The 11,331-nt window shown below is 42.1% G+C and overlaps 1 gene segment (V, D, J or C); it reads left to right on the top strand.

Annotated features, from left to right (window-relative positions):
• The first annotated feature begins 4,703 nt into the window (after positions 1–4,703).
• The window catches only part of LOC140896676 (T cell receptor alpha chain MC.7.G5-like), a 35,346-nt gene continuing 28,718 nt past the window's right edge, over positions 4,704–11,331 (top strand). The window contains 1 exon segment of the C gene segment in view: positions 4,704–4,758. Within this exon segment, the coding sequence occupies positions 4,719–4,758 (40 nt within the window).

Below are 11,331 nucleotides of genomic sequence, written 5' to 3'. Positions count from 1 at the left end.
GACAATTATGGAATAACCTGGCCAGGAATAGCTCAAGGAACCCATTTGTAAGTGCCCACCCTTCAGGAAGCTCTGTAGAACTTCTTGTAAAGGTGGCAAACACTGTGGGATTATGGGACTAATAACAAATTAATCTTTGGAGCTGGGACCATGGTCATTGTTAAACCAAGTAAGTTTTTTCCTTCTTTGGACTGAGTAGTGGCAGGGGAAAGAAAGACAGTTGGTCATTTTGGCAAAATATATCTATACTCAGTAAAGGCCATAGAGCAGAGCCTTTACTCACATTGATGAGTTATTTTCATGTATAGTAATTGGTCACCAGCCTGAGTGAGAAGTTCACAGCCTAGCACTCATATTTTGAGTGTCTTTTTGACTTGTTTCTTGGCTGAATTTGTCTTTGACTCCCATCAACTGAATCTTTTTCTACCCTTTCCTACATGGGTTCTTCCTTCCAGCAGGCAAAGTTGTAACAAGTTGCAGGGGCTGGATGCTGAAGTTAGAAAAACTTTGAAGTGGAAATAAGATGCAGCTCTTTAACAGTGAAGGTGATTCATTACGGGAGCAGCTTCCCAAGGCTGTGGTGGATTCTCCATTGTGTGGAGTTTTTAAATCATGACTGGATGTCTTTTTTAAAAAAACACCAGAAGTTATAGGAATCGTTGGGTGAAAGTCTCCAGCCTGTGTTATTCAGGATGTCAGAGTAGCTGACCAGAATGGTCCCTTCTGACCTTGAAATCAAGGGATGTGATTTTCAAACCCTCCTGATGGTCAGATCCCTCAGGTAGCTTTGCTAATCTCATCCTTTGAATCTATGGACGTGTTTTGAATCCATGTATCTTTTCCTGTGAGGCGTAAGAGCAAGGAATTATGCAAGGAATGAACTTCTGCTTTAAAACAAACCATAAACCTCCAGAAAGGAAAGGTGAGGAGACTGGAAGATGAGTTATTAGTTCGGAGGAGATGCTCAGAGACTATGGTGATGCAGACAATATGAGAACCTGGAGAAACCATTGTCTCCTCAAGAGTCAAAGCAGCAGTTACATTTGTGTTTAAAGCCAAATTTTGCAAATGTTGAAAAAAATATCTTGGCATGAAAGCTAGTCAGTTGTGCTAAGATCCGGGGAGGAGTGTGTGGAAGTAATATTAAATCATTTTAATAAGGGACTCCTGAGAGTGGACACCCTGAAAGTGTGCTGTTTTCAAAGCTGCACAAATTCTTTTTTTTCCCCACAGATATAGGCAAAAATAAGGTGAAGGAACCACATGAAACTTTTATCACTTGATCCAGGGTTTCTATTGTCATAGAATATTTCCTGGAGCTCCCCTCATGCTCCTCCACCAACATGCTATGAAAACTCCAAGGGGGTTAACAATATTTACTGGCACTGTGCTCCGAACAGCTCTGGATGAATTTAAGCCCTGATTTGATCCCTTTTGTTGAGACCTAGAGCACTGTATGGAAAAGAAGGGTGATAAATGAAACGGGAGAGAGGGAGTCATGGACAGAAGAAGTGATCAGGCTGGAAGGTTTCAGTAAAGGCCCTAAGCATTGTGTGACTACTGGGTCAAGTGCTGGTAAACTGATCTTCGGAGCGGGAACCAAAGTCTTCATCCAGCCAAGTAGGTGGCTTGTCTCCATTTGAAGTCCAACCCTCAGAGATTAAGTAGAATTCAATTTAAAGTTATGGAATCAGATTCCATAGTGGGTGTAAATTGTCCATAGCTTCATTGAAGCCAATGGGCTCAGATCTCCATCTGGTGTAAATCAGGGGACTTCCATTGAAGTCAAGAGAGCTGTGAAAATTTCACCAGCTGAAGATCCAACCCTACAGGTTTAAGTAAAGGGCTATGATACTGTGCTAATCAAGGCTATAAATATGACTTTGGATCAGGGACTAGACTGACTGTATTGCCAAGTAAGTATATTTGCTACTACTAATAATTTAATGGTGAGTTAGATATATGTATGAGGTGGGATTTTTTTGAAGCTGCTTAATGTATTCCACTGTCTAACTCCCATTCATTTTATCAAGAATTGGGCACCCAGGACACTATGGGGTCTTTGCTTTGAAACTCTCAGTGTCTTAATGTATTAATAATCCTCTGGAACTCATTGTCACAGATATCACTGACGGCTAGGACACTGCAAAACAACCCAAAGCCGTAGCTATGGCACCATCCCTCACTGAATTAGGGTGCCTAAATCCCTTATGGCCCTTTGAAAATCCCATCCTAAACAAAAATCTTTATCTCTTTATCGTCTGAAAAAAATTGTGTGCAACAAGGGAGTACATGCAAGAGAAATGGGATGAAATAAATATGAGAAAATCAGATATATTTCAATGGGATTCAGGGCCTAGGTCCCACTAATGTCACATAAGAAATCTGTAATAGAGTGGGAAATCAAAGCCAGGTCTCTCAAATATCACATCAGCACCTTATTCATTGGACCAGCCTGCCTCTTCCTTGGGCACCCAACCCATCAAGAGGAGGGTAGGGAGCAGGAGAGAGAGAGAGCCCAAAAGGGTTCTGTTAAAGGGGATGTGTATTGTGTGGATGGAAGTTTTGGATGGGGGAAGCCAACCTCTGGAAGTGGAAGAGTGTTGACTGTAACTCCAAGTAGCTGACTCATCAATTTAATTCAGAAATGACCAAGAAATGATTGATGAGTTGGAGTAATCTAAGCTCAGTGTAGAGATGGTCAAAGAGTGTAAAGTATTTTTCACAGGAAATTATGAAAAATGTTCATTTTTTCTAAATTTCTCTCTCCCCAGATACAAAACAAAACCCCCTAAAACAAAATCCATGAGTCAAAAATCATTTTCAGCTTTCCATAAAATTTTACAGCTTTTGAAAACCAAAAATTGAACTGTTTTACTGAAAACTCAAAAGTTACAAAAAAACCCAAAAACAAAAACAAACAAAAAACACAACAGTTTCTGGTTTTTTTTTTTTCAGACAAATGGAAAATTTCATCCAAAATTCATTTTGGCCATTAAGCCATTTGTCAGCAAAGGAAAGAATGAGTGGAAGAAACAAAATTGACCAACTCTACCCAAAAAGAAGGGAAAGATCTATATGGAAATGTTTGGCACCTGTAGATTGCTGGGATTTTTAAAGTAGTCTAAGGAGTTAGATACACAGCTGTCTTTGAATTTCTCTGGGATCTGGGTTCCAGAAACTTCACTAAAAACCCAGCCTCAGTGCATGGAACCCCGACTACAAATAGCCATCGCTACTATTATTGTTAAGCTGCATAATACTGTGTGATAACAATGCGAGAAAACTCCAGTTTGGGCTGGGGACGAAGTTATCAGTTCAACCAAGTACGTGACTTTTTCTCTGTATCCTTTCCTCCCACATTCCCTTTCTCCCGATCATGGTTTTATCCTGCTGTCCATCCCTGTAGTATCCGAGCACTTTCCACATATAATTAATAGGAATTGCGACTCCCATATTGGATTTCATATAAATACCTTGGCAGATTCTTTGTTTAAAATCAGAAATGTTAAGGCACCATTACCAGATCTGAAATATTTTTTTATAACATGTTACCAGTGATTATTGATCAGCTTAATTGATTTCTGTAGGCAGAAGTCATGGATTCATAGATTCCAAAGGCAGAAGGGACCATTGTGATCATCTAATCTGCGTTCCTGGATAACATGGGCCACAAATCTTCCCCAAAATAATTCCTAGAGCAGTTCTTTTCAGAAAACCATCCAATCCTGATTTAAAAATTGTCAGTGCTGGAGAATCCACCACAGCCCTTGGTAAACTCTTCCAACGGTTAATTGCTCTCACTGTTAAAAAATTACGTCTTGTTTCTAATCTGGGAAAGACGTGTGAGAAAATGTGTTTCAGTGATAATTACCTACCGATAATGTAGGAAACAGTATTCCCATCCCATGAATATTTTGAAGAGTTTAATTTTTTTCTCCATTTCCAATCAGAACGAAAAGGCAAAATCTCAAAAGTATTCATAAACCAAAAAACGGATTTTTTTTTCCTGGTTTAACTCACTCAAAAAATTTGTTTCAGTACTTTCAAAACATTTCATTTCGACTTTGACCTCCACACCGCTCTTTTTTTTAAAGTCTCATGTGCCTAATAAATTAATTTCAGTTTGACCTGGAAAATTGGAATTTTTCATTTTGAAAATGTCAAAACAAAATGTTCAGACAATTTTATAACTTTTCCTCCACATTTTTTTTCAAGCCAGGAAATTCATCAAAACTAATCCAGTTTTATGAACAGTTTTGGTTGCAATGAATTGGCATTTTTTTAACAAAAAAAAACATGTAGTTGAAAAATTCATGACCATCTCTAATAATGATGATTTATTTTATTATTTTATAATTTATTATTTATAGGGTTTACCGGACTGGGTCAGACCGGTGGTCCACACAGCACAATCTCCAATTTTTAGTGATGGCCAGGATCATAGGAACATAAGACGTAGGACTGGAAGGGACCTCCTAGGTTAACAAGTCCAGATACATAAGAGGAAGGGGCAAGAAATGCTTATGAGCACAAATAGAGTGGGAGCAAAAGCACCCAAATTGCCTTGACTATCAATAGGAGTAGGATACCCAGCCGACCTCTTGTGCCTTTGAGAATCTCTCCTTTGTTAATGAATGACATCAGGAGAGGAAGGGCAAAGGAGTTCTTGCAAAGGGAATGAGTATTGTGTGTATGATGGTTCTGGCTGGGGGAAGATGATCTTTGGAGGTGGAACTACAGTTACTGTAACTCCAAGTAGGTGTCTCTCTCTTTCAATTCAGAAATGACCAAGAAGCAGTTTAAGAGATACCATAAATTAAAACCCAGTCCCAAGGAAAAGATCTCTGTAGAAGTGTTTGGCACCTATACGTGGCTGGGCTTCTTCAAGTCATCTAAGGGAGTTTGACCCCTAGGTCTCATTAAATTTCAGTGGGATCTGAGTACTGAAACCCCAGCCTGAATCAATGGAGCTTCCAGTTCTTAGTGTGGGGAATGAGCATTGAGCGGGCCAGAGGTCCATATGACAAGCAAGCAGCAGCTGGTATTATTGTTAGGCTTCGTAGCACTGGGTGAGTAGCGATGCAAGAAAACTCCAGTTTGGGGTGGGGACAAAGTTATCCGTTCAACCAAGTATGTACCTATTTTCCAGTCTGTGTGTCCATCCATCTGTCTCTGTTTCACAAAGTTTCTTAAAAATACTGGGCCTAAATCCAGAATAACATCATTTGTGGTAAGAGTTTGAACTGGAGGAAGACCTGAATCAGCACCCTTGGGTCTAGTGGGTTTGTGATGAAGCTCACAGCAGTGTGTGTATAGTGGGACAGCTGGAAAGCTAACCTTTGGGAAAGGAACCAGGTTAACTGTGAACCCCAGGGAGTATTGGTGTTAAAACCAGCCATTCTGCTTTTATAACACAATAAGGTGTCAAAGGGTTCTTTGGGGATTCTTTAAAGCTTGTATATTTGGTTGGTTTTGATTGATCTGAAATATATTTTCACTCCAGTTGTTGCTATCCTAAGTTGACTTACTTATGTGTGTTGAAATCAGGACAGGGAATTTCAAAGCAGCATAAGAGAGCTACATGCCCAAATCCCTTTCAATTTCCATGAAGCTGGGCACAACTCCTTAAGGTCCCTTGAAATATTGGCCTGAAATGTTCAGCTAGTAAAATAACTTTCTATTCATTCCCCAGAGTTCATGCTCATATCTATGGTGATAAGAGCTAGCTGGATGGGTGTGTATTGGGATAAATGGATAGATGTATGTACACATGATAATAGGCAGTTGGCATTCCCTTGCTTGCAGCTGGGACGTAAGAGGATATTTGTACGGGGTTGTCTCACAGGGTGTATGATGCAAACAGGTTGATCTTTGGAAAGGGGATGGTGCTCTCGGTGATTCCCAGTGAGTATCACAGTCTGTTGGGAAGGTAAACAAAGAAACTGTTTGGTTTTTTTTTTCATTATTGTAGAGGTGGTGAAGAAAAGAAAGAAATTTAAGGGTGAAAATTTCAAAGGCACTGAAGATATTGAGGGCCAGATTTTCAAAGGTGGTTCGGCACCTAAAGCTGCGGATAGGAGCCCAGATGCATTTCCAGAAGCACCTAACTCCCATTGAAATCAGTCAGTTTTATGAAACCAGATGCTTTTGAAAATCCCACTAAGGAGTCGAAATGACTTTAAAAATCTGGTGCTAGGTCTCATTTGAAAATGGAATTTAGCCTCCTAAGGGTACGTCTACACTGCAAAAAAAGACGCACAGTGACAAGTCTCAGAGCCTGGGTCACCTGACTCAGGCTTGTGCTATGCAGTGTTTGGTCTTGGGCTGGAGCCTGGGCTTTGAAACCTGGTGAGTGGAGTGCGTCTCCTCACAGCCTGGCCTCCAGCTCTGAGCCCAAATGTCTACATTCCTCCTTTTCGTCCCATAGTGCAAGCCTGGCTCAGTAGACCCAGGCTCTGAGACTCACCACCATGTGGTTGACCCTAAGTCACTTAGGCCCTTTTGAAAATGTTATCCTGAGTCTACCTTATTCAGTCACTAGAGCCATTAAAAATTCTCCCTGCGTGATAGAAGGAGAGCTATAGACAGCTCAGTCTTCTAACCAGTCAAATGCAACATAGAGGTCAACTCTCTGCTCTATGTTCCAGGGGTGATTGATAAATAATATCCACGAAAAAGCAAAATCTCTCTCTCAGGGAGGACAAAGCTCTGTTGGTTTTTGCTAGGCCGTAGATCACTGTGTGAGTACTAACAGGGACAAGCTGATATTTGGCAATGGGACCATTTTAACGGTGAAACCCAGTGAGTAGCATGAATGAATTAAGGATTTCCTTTACTAATAATGATCAATGACAAAATTTTAGTGACACAAGTGAATGGTGTTTAGCAAACCTGATTTCAAAGACCAAATTTCCAATGGCAGTGCATCCATTTTTGTGGCATTTTGTATTCCCTTGTAACCATCCAGTGACATACTTTCAGCTGCCCTAAATTGACTAAGTTTCACGGACCAAAATGGGGCAATACTGACTTAATAAATACTGAGGATCTGGCTCACACAGGGCTAGGTGGGTACTTAGACTCATAGACTTTAAGGTTAGAAGGGACAATCATGATCATCTAGTCTGAGCTCCTGCTCTCCCACCCACTCCTGTAATAGACCCTTAACCTCTGGCTGAGTTACTGACAGCCTCAAATCATGATTCAAAGACTGATTTGTGTGTGAAATTATCCCTGCCCTTTTAGGACTTCATAGTGTAAGTGTAAAATTGATAAAAAGAAATAATTTCTCCCCCATAAAATGGACAGTTAGCCTGTTGAACTCCTTGGCATAGATTTCATTGAGCAGGACAGTTATATGGATGATGATGGAGAATTACATTAGCAAAGAGTAAATCTTATCAGTTTGGAAGGGCTATAAACCAGGGTATAAGCCAAACTCTGGGTTCTCCCATGACTGTCCAGTGCAGGGTCACTTTCACTTTCCTCTGGAACAGCCGGTATTGGCGACTAGCAGAGACAGGGTAATAAACTAGATAGAAAAGTCCCATGTTCTTATCCTGTAGAATTGGGATTTTCCAAGTTGGGAAGCTGAGAATTGCTTCCACAAAGGAAACAATTCTTCTGACGACTCCAGTATTTCCTGATAAACGTATAACACTATTAAATTTAATCTAATTTACAATCTATTTTATTTCCTAAACTTGCAAAGAAATGAGAATGAAGCAAGTAGCAAACCCAGGAGCAATCAGGTTAATTTATTTCAACCATCAGTAACAAGCTCAGACTGGAGAAGAGAGAGGCTAGTTTTTGTTGGGACGCAGATCACTGTGTGTTTGATGCAAACAAATTGATATTTGGGTCAGGAACCATTTTAAATGTGGAACCTAGTAAGTAACTATGTCAGTCTATCTATCTTCCCTTGTGTCATCTCTTTATCATGGCTGGTTGGGAAATTTTTGACAAAATGTTTTGGGTTCTTTTGGTTGGAAAATGTTTATTCATTGCGAAAGTTTCTCAGGTGCAGGATGGAATTTCTGGTCAAAACATCAGGGAGACCCATCCCATAATAGCCAGGTAATTACAACACTCATCTGGCATGCAGGCGACCCACGTTCTTAAGATCCTCTTAATGAGGAATAAGAGGGACCCAAACCTGGGTTTTCCAGATTGTAGGAAGTGCCCTAAACATCAGGCTATTGGCTATTCTGGAATGTCTAGCTGTCTGTCTCTTGCTCTAAAAAAGAATAATAATAAAAATTTGAGTTTTGTTCCAGTGCAGGATGGGGAAATCATTTCCCTTCCATCTCTCTCTACACCTTTAGCATGGAGATGCTGAGAAGGCTAGAGGTGAAGTGCAGAATCTGTAGTGGTATATTTCACTGTGTGTATGATACAGGATATAAGGTCCTGTTTGGAAAAGGAACAGAACTCTCGGTGATCCCCAGTAAGTATGAACTTTGGTTGGGAAAGGAAAGTCTTCCTCCCACCAGCTGAGGATTTCTGTATTTTTAACTGTCCTGAGAGAGAGAGAGAGAGAGAGAGAGAGAGAGAGATTTATACCTCTTCCCCAGATGACCGAATCAAACTTATTTCCTTCATATGATATCTATGGTGTAGGTTATGTCCAGGGCCCAAGGGCCAGATTTACAAAGGTATTCAAGCCCTAAAGGTGCAGCTCAGTGCCTAAAGGGAATTTCAAAAATGCCTAAGTATTAAAGTCCATGGGAGAAACTCACCTACTATGGCACTTCTGAAAATATCACTAGGCACCAATTTGCATCTTTAGGCACCCAAACAACTTTGAAAATCCAGCCCTAAATGCTAATCACAACAAGAAGAGAAGAAACTCAAGGAAAATAGTTAAAACCAAGACTTGTCGTGGAGCTGGAAGAAATAGCAAGAAGAGAGCTTGTAGGGTGAGCAGAGGGATCCATTTGTGTAGCTAGAAGGGATTTTGATGGGACGCGTAGCATTGTGTGAATACTGCAGGAAACAGGCTCATCTTCGGGAGTGGAACAAGAGTATCAGTGGAGCCCAGTAAGTACAGAGGGAAAAGAGTCTTCCATGGGTTAGAGGGATAGATTGACCATAACATACACAGGGAGACAAGGTGGGTGAGCAAATATCTTTTACTGGACCCACTTCTTCAGGTCTGGGGAACTAACTCAATCCCAGACCGGAAGAAGGGCTCTGTGAAAGCTCGAAATCATGCCTCTCTCACCAACAGAAGTTGGTTCAATAAAAGATATCACTTCACCCATCTTGTTGCCATAATATCCTGGGACCAGCATGGCTACAAACTGCCCATAACATACACCGGCAGGAATGCTGGACTGAAATGGAAAAAAAATGGGGCTTAATTGCTTGCTTTGCAACAAACTCCTTGGGCAAGTCAGTTATGGGTTTTTCCATAGTACCCAGCTCCCATTGATGTTAAGTTAGATTTGGGTGCTCAAATCGATGGAAAGGCCCATTCTTTCTTTGTTTATTCTTGTGCTCAAGAAGTGCTTATTCAACCCACAATATCATATGTGCCTATATAGCAATAGACAACAGCCTAATCCTAACATCTAGAATGTTGGATAAATTGGTAACGAGATGATGGGAAGTGTGGGGCCGGGATTGCTGACATATGGCCAATCACTGTGAGAATTATGGAGGAACTGGTGACAAACTCCTATTTGGGGATGGAACCAGACTGAGAGTGAAACCAAGTAAGATGATCAATATTCTGGGAGTTGATGAATGTGAACATGGAGTAGCAAAAGGCACTGCTTTTGGGTGGGGTTGTTGAAGTAGCCCAAGTGAGTTTGGGCTTGTCAACATGGGGACACTCAGGAAAGTTAATCCAAATTCACTTTCAAAGTGGATAGATATAACTGGATTAAACCCATGTGTAGACCTTAACTTGGGTTAGTTTAATTCATACCATTAATTAATTTGGATTAATTTTGCACAAATCCCATTGAATTTCAATGGCAGTTAGGGGGGCATGTTCAAAAGCACAAGAAAAGAGCCAGAAAATGTATTTGAGTGCAGGAGAAAATGCCTTACATCAGGGGTGGGCAAACTACGGCCTGTGGGACTGTCCTGCCTGGCCCTTGAGTTCACGGCCGGGGAGGCTAGCCCCCGCCCCTCCTCTCCCCCTCTCCCGCAGCCTCAGCTCGCCACGTCGCCAGCACTCTGGGTGGTGGGGCTGCGAGCTCCTGCCAGGCAGCGTGGCTGTGAGAGGCGCCGGCCTGCCCTAGTGCTCTAGACTGCGTGGCGGGCTCCGGCCAGGCAGTGCGTCTGCCAGTCCTGGTGCTCTGAGTGGCATGGTAAGGGGGCGGGGAGCGGGGGGGTTGGATAGGGCGTGGGAGTCCCGAGGAGGCCTGTCAGGGGGCGGGGGTGTGGATAGGGGTCGGGGCAGTCAGGGGACAGGGAGCAGGGGGGGTTGGATAGTGGGTGTGGTCCTAGGGGGGTGGTTAGGAGCGGGGGGTCCCAGGAGGGGATGCTCAGGGGACAAGGAACAGGGGGGGTTGAATGGGTCAGCGGTTCTAAGGGGGGAAGTCAGGGGGCAGGAAGTGGGAGGGGGTGGATAGGGGGCAAGGGCCAGGCTGTTCGGGGGGCACAGCCTTCCCTACCCGGCCCTCCATACCGTTTCAGAACCCCGATGTGGCCCTCAAGCCAAAAAGTTTGCCCACCCCTGCCTTACACTGTGAGATTTAAGCTCAATCTGTTTAGTTTATCAAAAACAAGCTCAAGTCGTGACTTGATCATGGTGTATAAGTGTCTTCAAAGGAGAGGATACTATGTGGAGAATCTTGTGGAAAAAGCCATACCAAGAACCAACAGCTGGAAGTTAAATCCAGATACATTCAAAATCGAAATGGAGCACAACATTTTAACAGGGAGGACGATTAACCATTGGAACAAACTACTAAGGGAAATAAAGAAGGCACTCTTTCTTGAAGTCTTCAGGTCAAGACTTGGTGCCTTTCTGGAAGATATGCTTTAGTCAAAAACAATACAGGGTAACTGGGTCACTATGGCCAGTAGTAGGTGCTCAGACTAGATGATGTATCTAATGATCCCATCTGGTTTTAAAAGCTATTGAAAAGTCCCATTAAAAACCTATAGGATTGTGCTGCTTAATATCTTAGGTGAGTTTGCAACTCTGCCCCATTGCACCTAATTCCCTTAGCCGCTTTTAAAAAGTCCACCCTGAAGACTTTCCAAGACGGGTAACACTAGGACTAAGGGAGAGAAGTGAGTAGTGCATACATACAGTAGAAGAATAAATACTGTATGTTTTAGTTAAATCGTCCCAGGATGGGAATGAGCAAG

This window comes from Lepidochelys kempii, chromosome 13 (assembly GCF_965140265.1).
Source record: "Lepidochelys kempii isolate rLepKem1 chromosome 13, rLepKem1.hap2, whole genome shotgun sequence".
In the NCBI taxonomy this organism is placed as follows: Eukaryota; Metazoa; Chordata; order Testudines; family Cheloniidae; genus Lepidochelys; species Lepidochelys kempii.
This window is presented reverse-complemented; position numbering and strand designations above follow the sequence as displayed.